This window comes from Blennius ocellaris (assembly GCF_963422515.1).
Source record: "Blennius ocellaris genome assembly, chromosome: 9".
Classification (NCBI taxonomy): domain Eukaryota; kingdom Metazoa; phylum Chordata; class Actinopteri; order Blenniiformes; family Blenniidae; genus Blennius; species Blennius ocellaris.
Window position 1 is genome coordinate 10561243 of NC_137658.1, and position 13492 is coordinate 10574734.

Below are 13492 nucleotides of genomic sequence, written 5' to 3' on the forward strand. Positions count from 1 at the left end.
GGCTATTTTATTACAGTTATTTGTTTGGATTTATCTCAGGCTCTGGCAAAGACTAAGAAATCCATTATTTGTAATAAACAGCAGTAGCAGTCATGTTTCATTAATGGTATCAAACCCAGTAAATGGTTATGTCAGGCATGTTAACAAAGGTCTGCTTTAATGAACCACTCACATTGAGTGGTTTTGGTTTTGTCGACTCAGTGTCACATTCTCAGACTCTTATACCTCTTGCGTTCTTTTCTTCCCCCATGTCATTAAACATTCTACATTCACAATTTGGTTTGCTTCTCTGCTGTAAGCCTGGTCAATATTTTTAATTTGAAAATAAAACAAATTTACAGGGTAGTTTTATTCAAAGGCACCTTAAACCATTTTATTAGGCTTTACTGGTAGATTTTCCAAACCACAAACTGATGAAAAGTAAGTCAGATCATTGCTAAGCTCAGAAAGCTTTGTTTTCTTTATCATACACTTCAAATAACAAACTCATGAACTTAATCACACATGTCATTTCTACGTGATATAATCACGAGAACCAAGTGCAGCTATTAACACTAATTAATAGCTGAAAGGGAAGCTTGGATTGAGGGGGAATGGCTGCTGCCGCTCGGTGTCTGTGTTCACCAGATGTTGGCTTTGGCTAAAGGAAGAGGCGCTGTTACCGAATATGTCGACTGCCCTTCACAATGAACACTACCCCCTTTCTAATCAACGCAGCTCTGCCAGTAAACCTGCACATTACGCCCCCTCTCACCCCAATTTTCTAATCTGAGTAAGTCTGCTTGGAAGTTTTCTTTTTTTTCCCCTGTGCCCCAGCCGTGAGCCAAGCCCCTTCATCCAAGCTTGTTCAGCTTGTCACTTTTTTTTCTATGCACAATAGTGCCCTTGTTTCGCAGCTTGCCCCGACATTTCTCTTAAGACCATTTTTCAACAACAGTCTATAAAACCAGGTGCAATTATCTAGATCACTTGCTTCAGTGTGTCAGCTGAGAATAACCACGCATTTCTAAGAAATATCACATTTAAGCCCATTGATCGCTACCGATTGATCGCTAATCTGTGCGTAAAAGCGAGCGTCGGCACCGTAGCGCACTGTTGCGTGGGGCTCAGAACCGTGGCGCAGCGTCACGCGCCAAACGGGAGCAAATTGAAGAAAGGAAGCTTTAAACGCTTCAGTGTGTCAAATGACATGAAATCTTCAGAGATCAAAGATTCAGAGATCTTTGGTGTGATCGCCAAAAGAGACTGATATAAAATTTCTAACACATAACACACCAATCCAGGGAAAATACAGGAGAAGCTAAAGTTTCAGCTAACTGAAAAGCTACACACATATAAATCTAATGCCTACTTTGACTTGACACAGTGTAATGGCCCGGAGTCTTAATTTCTGAATTTGACAGAGGAGGTGAATTAAGGAAATAAAATGTACCTAGATATGGTGTCCATGCTGATCTGGGGCAGGTGCTCCAGCGGGTGGGTGACATTAGACTCGTTATAATGTTCATCCTGCTAATCACCCAGTGGTGCATGGAGAGGGGTAGATAAGTGGGTTGAATTCGGAGGTACAACAAACCCTGGCTGCAGGATAGATGTGGTACAACCATAGAGAAAGATCAGTGTTTCTCCCAAACTTCAATTAATGAACTGACACAATATATTGTCAACCTGTGCAACTAACAAAGTAATCACTATACAAACACAAGCACATCTGTAATATATATTCACACATAATTAACACATTCAAAATGTGATATTGCAGCTTATAAAAAGGTGTAATGAAACAGTTGAGAATGTGAAGCAACAGACTGGTGAGATAACAGAAGGTGGGCATGTTGCAGTTTTATTATATGCGTGTGGTGTTGTTTGAGTTGTTTTTTTTGTTTGTAAGTGATGAAGATATATACCTTCTGGAATACTTTACATCACTACATCAGGGGACACCAAGCGGGACCCCACAGGTAAGGCAGTCGCTGGGCCTTGGGCCTTGGCTGAGGGCGTGTTTGACTTGGCTCTTGTGGCGCTGCAGCAGCAGCTGGTCTGTCAGGTCCAATACAACATTTCATGAGGTCCTAATGCAAAGCCATGTGGGAGACCGTGATTCAATTCTATTGAGTGGACATACACATTTATAAGGTATCCTCGTTATTGATTTCTGAGTTATCTTCTTATTACTTGGCTTTATAGACTCATCTATTCTGTCATGTAAGAAGAAGTTATAACCTATAACTTCTTTACTACTGTAGGAATGTGGCAGTGCTGACAGGCACTGGCACACCTCTCTCTGGCTGTAGTCCTTGGTAATTACCTGTGGAGTGAGCGCAGATGTGAGCAGGCGAATGGGGGGGGGGGGTATGTAAAGTAGATTTATTTCCTTTAAAACAGACGTCCATTCACAAGGGGTAACCTGTACAAATATCCTGGTCATTTTACTGCAACATGTCATCAAATATAAAGGAAATGTTCCACTTCTTGTGCACGGACATGTAAAGTCATTGAGCTGTTTTTGTTGCTGCTTTACTTCTGTTGTTGCTTCATAGACTAAAATCTTATTAAAACACATACCAACTCCTTGGGAAGTTTAAAGTAAAATCAAGCTCAGGAAATATTACATTTCCCATTCAACGATTTCTTTTATTTGTTTAAAACCTTGGCGGTTGGTTCCATCGACACTCTTAAAATGAAAGCTGAGTCAACCTCACAACCAGCTCATTAATCCAAACCAAAAGTGCATATATATGTTTGCGCTTGAGGGTAGAATGGTTGTGGGAGATGGTGAAATCAAGCTGACCCACTGAGCACTCACGCTGAGTTTGGACACACCGCTTACCCTTCCTGCTTCCCTAATGAATGGCACTCTTGTTATTTGGCTGTTTTGCTCCTACTGACCCTCTGCTTACCCGCGACTCACGTCTAGTGTGTCCCAAGGTCTTAACCACGAGCTCTCTCACATCGACACTCACACATGTTGAGCAAATCTCTTTGACCAGGGGTACAAATAAAAAAAAATTTTTTAAAGTCCATATCATTACTCAAACACACCTGAAGACAGAAGACTGATCTTCTAAGCAACTTTTCAGATTAGTAAATCTTTTTTGTGGATAATCTGGCAGTGTGGATCAGTTTTGTTTTCACTAATATGGAGAGATTTTTAGAGGAAAGCTGAGTCAAGAACTCTGCTGCCACAAGAGAGATTTTAAAAAAAGTAGTCAGGAAGTTCTATTACCGCAGGTCTATGTTTGATCTTCCCTTATTTCTAGCTTTTCACATCTGTAATCACGGCTGAATGTACAGTACACCCAGGCTTTCTGTTCTCTTTGTATATGTGCTGCCATTAGTTTTGTGCAGTCTCAGGCCAAATGAGGTACTTAAAAAAAATTTAAAAATTAAAAAAAGACGTCTACTGCACACACACCTGTTACTATCACTTCTGTTTAGTGACACCAGAGGTTCAAGCCACGATGTGAAGGACAACAGATTTGTGGTGGGAATCAAACTAAATTTAAAACAAGGCATGCCATTAAAATAAATATTGTCACCATTTCAATAAAAAAAACGAAACGACATTCTTTTACTTCCATTATAAAACCCGCCTCCAGCCATTCCTCTCTTCATCCGATGAAACATTGATTTGATTCCCATAAATACTTTCTGATCGAGTTCACCTCTAAAGCCTTAAAATAAACTTTAATGGGTTCAAACCCTGCCCCGTTAAATTAAAGTGCTTCATCTCATCTAAAAATCCCCGGAGCCTTTAAGACAAAGATTACGAGAAAACTGTAAATACAACAGCAGCATGTCAAGTTGTGTTACTTTAGTAAGGAAATAAGCAAAAAAATCACAGAAAAACGAACGTTTCTTTGAACCTGTGAACTGAAAGCCACAAATGACAAAACTCCAGCTCCCATAGTGCATTGCGGTTTCCGAACAGAACGACATCCTGTGGTGAAAGTTCAGAATGGGAGCATGCGGGATTGTGTAGAGTGAGCTTTTTTTTTTTTGCCTGAGCAATGGACTAAGCTACCTATTGTGAATTTGGGCCCCTCTTCAGTTTTTGCGTGACCGCGTGCTTCGTTTTCGTCGTGTGTTGACCATGTCCGTGAACGCACCACAGCAGGAGCTGATGCAGCTGATCTACACGCACCTGAAGGAGCATGGCTTCAGCTCAGCTGCAGACGAGCTCCAGAGGCACAGCCCACAGGTCACTCTCTCTCTCTCACACACACACACACACACACGCGCGCACACTGCAACAATGTTTCATCCGCTGCACCTCGAGCCAGGGTTTCGTCCTCGCGTGTTGCCGTCTGTGATTCACGTGTGCAACAGATCGGGTGAACTGTTTGCGACCCAGGTTCAGTGATGCATTGTGTCATTCGTAACTCCACGGCTTTATAATAACTGCAGTCATGATTAAGTATAAAGGGGGTCAAACTATGCACAAATTCACAGCGGTGTCCAAGCTCGCTCAGTTAGGGTTTGGCTCTCTCCCTGTTGCGGCACACCTGGAGGGCTCGTGATTGGGCTTTTTCGCAACCTTGGTGATGACGTAATCACTAGATTCAGATACGTTCAAGCGGGGAGCGAGCCAATCCCCGTCAAGGAAGCACATTCCTTTGACCCTCCCACAATTAGACACCATGAGAGGAAGTACGTCCTCCTCCTCTGGTTCACCCAGACACAGCAGATTCTGAATGCAGCTCATAGAATCCAATATTCAAATGGCTGAAAGTCGATATTACATCATTATATTATTAAAATATTGCAGTATTTTACAGTATTTTTACAATCACCATCCAAGACCTCCTTTTTTAAATTCCATTAATGAAAAATTCATTCATTCTTAGATTTGTTTTCCAATACCATTTTAGTAATCTGATATGATTTAAAGATAAATATAATAACTAAACAAGATACAAAAAGGACCCCTACCTCAATGGAATGCAGGACATTTACCTGGTTGCCATTTACCTACCATTGCCAATGAAAGTTGGCAGAGAAAGTTGTGTTTTCGTCTGCATTGCCAGGCCAAAATTTTGTGAAGTTTTAAGTATCTGACTCATTGACTTCACAGTCAAATTGCTCAACCAACTGATAGTCATATTGTAACACATGTAAGCAAAGGGTGTCAGATTTATTATATTACCTCTTGACAATGACTGTCTAATAGTTAATAATGAAATAATGCAACATCAATTCTCGATAGCTACACTTTTTAATGGTCCTTTTGCGGGGCGTAATCCATCTTATGTGTGCAAAGCTCGAATGGGTTGTGAAACTAACTATTATAGATTAATATCACAATTTATAGTTGCATAAAACCCCCATCAGCTTTGCCTTCCACACTATGACAAATGCTTTACACACATTAATGCATTCAATTTTTAGTCTTTCTGTATTATTATTTGTAAAAAAAAAAAAAAAAAAGCTTTATTAATCCGTTTATACTGTAAATGTTCTCGTTATCTTGCAGATGGAGACAAATGTATCTGCGTCCCTACAAGACATCTACAGTTCATGGCTGAAGTAAGCGTGAGCTCCCATTTATTCTCGGAAACAAACACCGCGAGTGGATGTCTGCTATAACGACATGTCTGTTGTTCTCCCTGCTGACAGGGGCTCCAAAAAGAAAAAGAAGCCTGCTTCAGCCAAAACAACCAAATCAAAAGGCGGAGGAACGCCGACCAAAGGTGCGGCTTCTTTCGTTTCATCTATCCGTCTTCTGGGCGAAGGCTCCCCCTGCTCAACAAAATCTGCTTTAGAATAATGGCAGTGGGTTTGGGGAAGTACAAAGGTAGTGCAGCTTATATAAGCTGCACCCACCCAAATTTATAAAGAATGGTCAGAGTTACGTGACACACCTGAACGCATCCTCCATGTAGATCTGTAGCATGAAGCCCTTTTAAAATCTAATGAATTAGCAGTGTCAATGTTTAAGCTGCGGGATTCAAAGCGTGTGCAAAAACAGTAGCGGCTTATAGTCTGGAAAATACAGTAATGAAGTTGTGTATTTAAACATCTGTTCAACTTTCAGCTAAGAAAACGACTTCAAACAAGAAGGATAAATCTCCAAAGAAGCCCGAGACAAAAACGGTGAGTTTTCCACTTGTTCACTTCAGGGTTTGTTTTGTTTGTTTGTTTGTTTGTTTTTTTTCCCAGACTGAGCTCAGCGCATATACTTGTTTCTTTATGTTCTCAGGCTTCTCCAGCGAAAAGGAAAAAAAGGGAAGGAAAGTCTGCAGGGAATGTCAAGGCAAAGAAATCAAAGACACAAGCGACTGCAGGCGGAGCGGATTCAGACTCTGACAGCAGTCTGGACATCGAGAAGTGGAAGAAACTGCTCCAGGCGATGACGGGTAGGGAGGAGTGTGTGGAGGCAAACCAAAGTGTTTGAGTGGGTTGTTGAGGTGTGGAGACGTCGGCAGTCGACCTCTAATTTTGCCAAATGAGGCGTTGACAGCGTCGTTATAATAAGACGTATCTACTCTCACTTTCTCATGACAAAGCATAGAACCATGAAAACATCAGATGTAAAACTGCAGGTCGGGGAGGAAACTAAATAACCTGTTCAACCCGTGAATGAGCACAAGTCTCCACTGTGGTCAAAATCCCATGTAAATGGATGGAAACACTGTTTGTTGAGAGAAGCTTCTAAAGTGAAGTAAATAGAAGTTACAAATAAATGTCTGATTTGTGTGGAGAATGTTTCAGATCTCTTAATGTGATCTGCAATTAGCAATGTGGGTGTTGTGTTTTAATTGCAAATTCTTATGCCAGAAAACTGCAAAGCACAAGTAGAGAAAGTGAAAATAGTCTGAAAATGCAAAAAAACCCAAAAAACTGGAAGATGAAATGAGAGTTCTCGTTGAGTCCTTCCACTAAAACAACAACTGTCAGACAGGACTGCACGTCCCAAGAACAACCACTGGAAAACAGTGATTCCACACAGACAGCAGCTGCCTGCCTGCAGCAACGCTTTCTGAACAATTTCGCCAAGTTTGTTTAATGTCTGGACTGTGTTTTGCTTTTCTGTCCGCAGAGGCGGACCAGGCGAAGATGGACAGCCTCAACGCTCTGGACACCAAGCCTGAACCCAAGAAAAGGGTCCGAAAACCCCGAGCGAAGCCTGCAACCAAACCCGCCCCTCCCGCTCAAACAAACGATGGGGGGGTTGAGAAGGGCGCAAATGGGGAGGGGAAATCTGTGACGCCAGCGAAGAAAAGTTCGCCCCAGGAAGAGCGAGCGAAAAAAGACGACAAATGTGACCTCTGACACCCCGAGCAAAGGGGAACGTGTCGAAACTGCACCAACAAATTCCACTATTTCCCCGTCCAAACAGAAAACGGCAACTGTCAGTGAAGAAACGACGAGCGACGCAACATCTGAACCCCAGAAGAAGAAGAAGAAGAAGAAGGAAAAAGAGGTGGGTGATGAAGTGAAGATGGCAAATGAGACAAGTGAAGCTGGAAAAGAAAAAGACGGCAAAGAGAAAAAGAAGCACAAGAACAGAGTCGCAAAAGAGTGTGCCGATATGCCTGTGGAGAAAAGGGGAAATAAAGGAGACGATGGGAATGAGGATGAGGATAAAAGTGGCAGCACCGGGAATGAGGACGCATCAGCAGAGCCAGCGGTGGGGAAAAAGAAGCCCAAGAAGAGAAAAGGCGATAAAGATGAAAATCCGGCACACGTAGAAGGACAAGAAGTGAAGAAGAGGAAAAAGACCGGCGAGGGGCTTTCCGAGCAGATGGATCTGAACGAAGACGTGGCTGGCGGCGAGGAAACAGCGAAGCACAAAGCTGGAGAGAAGAAAAGAAAGAAGAAGAAAGAGGGGGTATACGTTGAGGGGAATTCCAAACAAGAAATCGAAGGAAACGCCGAAGCAAAAGAAAATACTGAGCAGATGCTAACGACTGAAAAGGCTACGGAGCGTCAGGATGTTGAGCCCAAACCCGAGGAAAAGAAAGTAAAGAAGAAGAAAAGCGGGCGGAGGGAGAGAGGAACTCCGAGCCAGAAATACAAGCAGAACCGACAGTCGGAGGAAAAAGAAATTCCGAGCGGACAGCCGACGAAAAAACATTGGAAACGAACCAAAACGACACTGTGAACGGTGAGGAAAGTGCAGAACCGAAAGAAAAGAAAGCGAAGAAGAAAAAGAAGAGAGAAAACCTTGAGCAGATCGTTGAAGGAAAGACAAAGCAAAAGGACAAAGTTGATCAAAATGGTTCGCTTTGCGAGAAAGGAGCTGAAGCAAAGTCAACAGAAAGCATCTTATTGGATAAAGAACCGGTCCAGACGCCTGAAGAGAAGAAGAAGAAGAAGAAGAAAGGTAATTGTGTTGACCCCGACCCGCTGCCTCCATTCATCCTGGAGACGCCGGATACAGAGAAAAAGAAACGTAAGTTCTAAAAAAAAAACTACCTGTCAAAACATGTCAGCGGTAAACGGGTTTATCGAGTTTTTAATTCATGGCCATTTAAAAATTTTCCCCCCCAGTGAAAAGCATATTAAAATCAGCCAAGATCCCCCAGACGCCTGAGTCGTCGCTCTGTGACGTCGCGGCGACACCGACGGCCTCAAGCAGCCACAAGAAGGTGAAACGGCGCCGTCCTCCTCAAGTCACTCCCCCCCCCACCCCCCCCCCCCCCCCCCCCAGCAGGTGTGATGGTGAATACTAAGACTTTCAGGTTGAATAATTGAGGGTTTTGTTGTTGTTTTTTTTCTGGTTTTTCCACACAGAAAAAGAAATCCTCAGAGGACACGAAGTCGTGAGGCTGTCTGTCCCTTCTTCCCTGGCAGAACCAGAGGAGGAAGGCCCTCCCCCCCCCCCCACTTTATCGGAACATTATGGGCAGAAAAATCACTGCAATCAAGTGAAACCTTTGTCGTGGTACTTTTGTTTGTTGTTGTATTTTTTAAGTTTCTGTGATTTTCTGTGTCATGGAGTTTTGGTCTTCTTCTTTTTTTTCTACAACATGATGTGTTTAAATGAAATGAATGACAATGTAGAAGAAGCTATGGGTGTGTAATTCACAAAGAAATGTCTTTCATACTCAGGAACTTTCCCTTAAAACTCTTCAACAGCAGTTGTGCAAAAAACTAAAACATTTTATTGTTTAAGTTTGCTTAAAAGAAGAAACTGATTGTTAATTGATCCTGCCCTTTAATTTCTGTATACTTCCTTGATTTCCCACGAAACATTGTGCAAAATGTATACTGCTTTTTCATTTTCTTACAACTTTTTTATTTATGCACTGTAAGACTGTTTAAACTGTCTATTTTGGTATTAGAAAGAAGAGTGTCATTTGTTTTTTGTAAAGATGTATTTTTTAATGTTTGATAAAGCTTTTTATATGTACATTTTCCTTTTAATACAAAATTAAACACCATAGCTTTTTAAGCAACTTGCCTGCTTTATGCTCGTCTCTGGTGTTGAACGTATGGATTTTGTCTCTAAAATCGAATGTCGTCCAAAACAGGAATCGACATTCAAGAATCCTGTCAAAAAGACGTTCCGGTGTTTACTATGAAAGGGTTGTCCGCTGTGTGGCGCTGCAGTGGTGGGAGTGACCTCTGGGTGGCGCTGCAGCCAATGGGAGCTTCCGCTGTGGAGTTGCAGTGGCAGAAATAACCCCTCGGTGGCGCTGCAGGAGCAGCAGCAGGTCAAGACAAAGCGAAGAAGAGTATATCCGTTTAGGGACGGCAGTAAACTCGAAGGGATATTTTTTTAATTTTGTTTTCCTTCTTTCATCAAATTATTGATCTTCAAATGTGGAGGTTGAACAAAGTTCGTCATAAAGCCGGTCGACATCCGGAGAGTTTGGAGCCGCTTCGGCTGAAGAGACGAGAGCAAGAGAGAGGTGACTTTAATCTGTCGGTCCCAAAGCAACACTAACAGTTTGTTTACATCTCATATCCTAACTCATTTTAACTAGTTTAACGAGTAACGTCACATCTGTCACGAGCGTAACTGGTGGTTAAAATCCGCACTTTTTATAGGAAAGACCAAACGACATTTCACCTAACGAAAATCCCCTCTGGAAGTTATTTACACAATTAGACTATCTGTTCATTCATTATTTTTGACTATATGCCGTCTATTTTTGTTACCGTAACATGTTTAGCTGTTTTATCTTTTATCTAGGGCGATGACAATTAAAGTATTTTTTTTAACTCTTCCACGTCACATATATTTAGACAATGAGAGGAAAGCAGCATTCCCTCTCTCCCGTGATAGCACACAATATCAACTACAGTACCATTAAAAATGACAGTCTTCAAACATAAGCATCATACTGCTACCAATTGTGCCTCTTTGTTATATATTTTTTTACTTAATTTAGAATGTAAGTTAAAAATTAAGGTACTGTTTGTGATCAAACGTTTTGATAAGGGAGATTCTAAGTTTATTCATGCCATTATATGATTTTGCATGACTGGATTCTCCATTCTTTCTTTATTGTTCCCTGAATTTGACCATGATTAGCTGAGGCTATCTGGAAATGACAGATCACAGTCATTTGAATAAATTGTTTTGCTCCTACTGCTGTAGAACTTAGGCAGGCCCGCAGGGACAAGCAGCTTGTGAGTAAGAGACTCCTGCTGAATGATGATGAGGAGCAGCCAGATGTTACCATGGACACCACCTCAGGAGAAGAGGTGAGTGACAGACATGGGCTGTCAGTTGGAATGAAGTGAAAGATCTTACCGACCTGTGAATGCCATGTGCCTGCAGGATGTGGTCAGTTTGTTCCACAAAGTTCAGCACGGTGGACCCGACAAGGAAGCCCACTTGAAATCCTTGAGTAAGGCTCTGCGTGACCCATCAGCACAGCTCACCTTCTTGAAGTATGATTGTACTTTCTGCTGCCAGTGACAGCATTTCCGTCCCCGTCTCTCCTGGGTTATGTTTGTCCATGGATCTGTGTTTTCTGTGCAGGCAGGAGAACAGCATGCATCTGCTGGTTGGCCTGCTCACCGGCTCGGATGCTCAGTGCCGCCTGCAGGCTGCGCGGTGTCTTCACGAGCTGTCGCACTCTCCCCAGGCCAATGTTGCGTCGGCGTGTCTGCCTGCCACGCCCTACCTGCTCACGTACCTGTCGGGCCCAAGCACCAAGTTTACAGTGTGTCCCCGTTTAAACCAGTATAGATATAATCATTATTTAACCATGCAGAAAACATTGGAGTTTCCATGTTTGTATGTTCATGTGCACACAGGAGCTGTGTCTCTACACACTCGGTAACATATGCCCAGACAGCGATGTTGTAAAAGAGAAGCTCCTGGCCCAGGGAATCATACCAACTCTCGCCAACTGCATGGAGGTGACTGAACTTACTTTGTTTGGTTTTTTAAATCCTTCATAGCAGCACAGCTTCAATACAGTTCCCCAGATCTCTGTAGATGTTTTTCTGTGTCTTTCTAGAATCAGAGACACAACCTTGCTGTTGTGGAGGCTGTGGGGTTCACCCTCTCTCAGCTTCTCCAGACCAAAGATGCAGCTGTGAAAGTAATCCCGTAAGCTCACCCGGAACTCTAAAAATGTGATATTTTGTGACGAATTGTGAACAATAAACCCAGATGTTTCTCTCTGTTTGCAGGACTGTGCTGGCCTCCAGCTTACCGTCACAACTGTTATCTGTCTTGACTCCTGACCCAAGGTTTGGCCTGGCTCCTGCCATCGAGTGCGCGTGGTGTCTGCACTACCTCACATGCAGGTGAGAGCTGCCAGAAGTGGTGTCACTTTGTGTTTCTGTTTGTAGATAATATTGCATGAATAACTTTTTTTTTAATGAAAATCTCTTCTCAGCTCTGCGGATAAGAAAGAACTACTGGCTCAAGCGGCTTTGTCACGTTGCAGTTCCCTCTTAGTGTCACTTGGTGGTGCTGTGGCCGAAGGAAAGAAGGAAGATGGGTTAGAACTGGTAAAAAAACAAAACAAAACAAAAAACAATCATCTAGTACAGTGTCTCACTTTCTGTTTGTATATTTGTGTTTGGTTTGTTCGTGTTATGTGTTTTAATTTGTAGATTTTCTGAGGAAGTAATTTTTATTCAGCGTTGTTTTATTAAGCAATACTGTGAATTTCTATATCCTATTATAATGACATTTATTATTAATAGTTTGATTGGATGAACACTCAGCTTAAAACCCAAACTTGTTTGCTTTAAGATCTTTGACCAAAATGGTATTTATTTATTTTGAATAACTGCCTTTTTTATAACAATTTTAAACTGCAATGTTCTTTCATCCATACTCTCAAAAGTTGAGCTACTTTAGCTACTTTATTCTTCATAAATCACAGCAGGTTGTAATGTGTCCTCTCCAGCTTGTCTGTCCACTGCTGAGGTGTGTGGGGAACCTACTGTCGTCTTGCCCATTGGAAGACCTGAGCACTCAAGTTCATGACGGTCATCTTGTGGTTGCTCTGTGTGCACTCCTCCAGTATTACCTGCGCACTGAGCCGTCATTGGCAAGAGAGACTGCCTGGGTCCTCAACAACCTCACAGGTTTTTGACCTCTCCTGTCCCTCAGGATCTGAGAGAGAACCACCGATCCTACAGTGTCTCCCATCTTTCTTTGTCCCAGCTCACTCTGTCGAGTTCTGCTCTGCCCTCCTGACTCTCAACTTGGTCCCGGGACTGATCCAGCTTTTGTCTTTCTCTCAAGGAATCAACACCATGGTCAGTCCAGGCTGAAAACAACCGTTGATACTTTCATTTATATGGTGGACTTCACAGTCTTGGTGAAGAGTCATCGGATGTTTGTTATGATCATCTTTGCTCAGACTCTCCACTGACCTGTGATTACATGTCGCACTTAGGTGCTCCGTACGCTCGCAAATGTTGCCCACAAGAATAAAGAGTTCTGTGTGGAGCTGGCACGGCTTGGGTTGCTGTCTGCGCTCCACACCACGCTCAAAATGGCCCAGCAAGAAATTGTGACCCTGAGTCTAGATGTCCTGTACATGCTGGTTGTAAGCAGTCCGCAGGTACGTTAAAGGAACGCTAAAGCTGAAAATGACTCGTCCTGCTTCATTTGGACCAAACTCAGTCAGTATGTTGAAAATGATTTTCTCTCTTCTTCAGGTGCTGGATGAGTTTGTGATGCAAGGCGGAATTTCACTGTTGGAACCGATTCAGTACAATAGTGAAAGAGGGATGAGGCGAAGGGCTGGATACCTTCTGGAGAATCACTTACGGTGCTCCCAGTAGATGGATGGATGGATTAAAAATAGTGTTTTTAATTGTTTTTGCATCAACATTGTATTCAATTCATTTATGGCACATTAGAAACATATTTACAATAAAGTGATCAATTTTATCAACATGCTGCTGTCTATAGTGCTCTTATATGACGTCAGTTGCACAAATCCTTTGATAGCTAATTTTGTTAAGTTGAGGCCTGAAGTTTACTTAAATGGAAAGATTAACATCTGGTTGATTTCGGTATTTACAATCTGATACTTTCATCTAGAAGGGGGGGGGGGGGGGGGGG

The 13492-nt window shown here is 42.5% G+C and overlaps 2 protein-coding genes across 2 annotated transcripts; both read left to right on the forward strand.

Moving 5' to 3' along the window:
* Positions 1-4011: 4011 nt before the first annotated feature.
* LOC308134823 (uncharacterized protein) lies at positions 4012-8591 on the forward strand. Its single transcript, XM_080502636.1, has 7 exons — positions 4012-4201; positions 5474-5526; positions 5617-5690; positions 6035-6093; positions 6200-6356; positions 7040-8395; positions 8494-8591. Exons 1-6 carry the CDS (start codon positions 4094-4096, stop codon positions 7270-7272), a joined length of 684 nt encoding a protein of 227 aa, XP_080358762.1. The 5' UTR covers positions 4012-4093; the 3' UTR covers positions 7273-8395; positions 8494-8591.
* A 1122-nt stretch (positions 8592-9713) lies between these two features.
* Positions 9714-13269, forward strand: tmco6 (transmembrane and coiled-coil domains 6). Its single transcript, XM_080501935.1, has 12 exons — positions 9714-9857; positions 10550-10656; positions 10733-10845; positions 10937-11120; positions 11215-11319; positions 11421-11512; positions 11596-11712; positions 11805-11919; positions 12324-12504; positions 12584-12678; positions 12819-12986; positions 13084-13269. The coding sequence occupies exons 1-12, from the start codon at positions 9767-9769 to the stop codon at positions 13207-13209; spliced, it is 1494 nt and encodes a 497-aa protein (XP_080358061.1). The 5' UTR covers positions 9714-9766; the 3' UTR covers positions 13210-13269.
* The last annotated feature ends 223 nt before the right edge of the window (positions 13270-13492 follow it).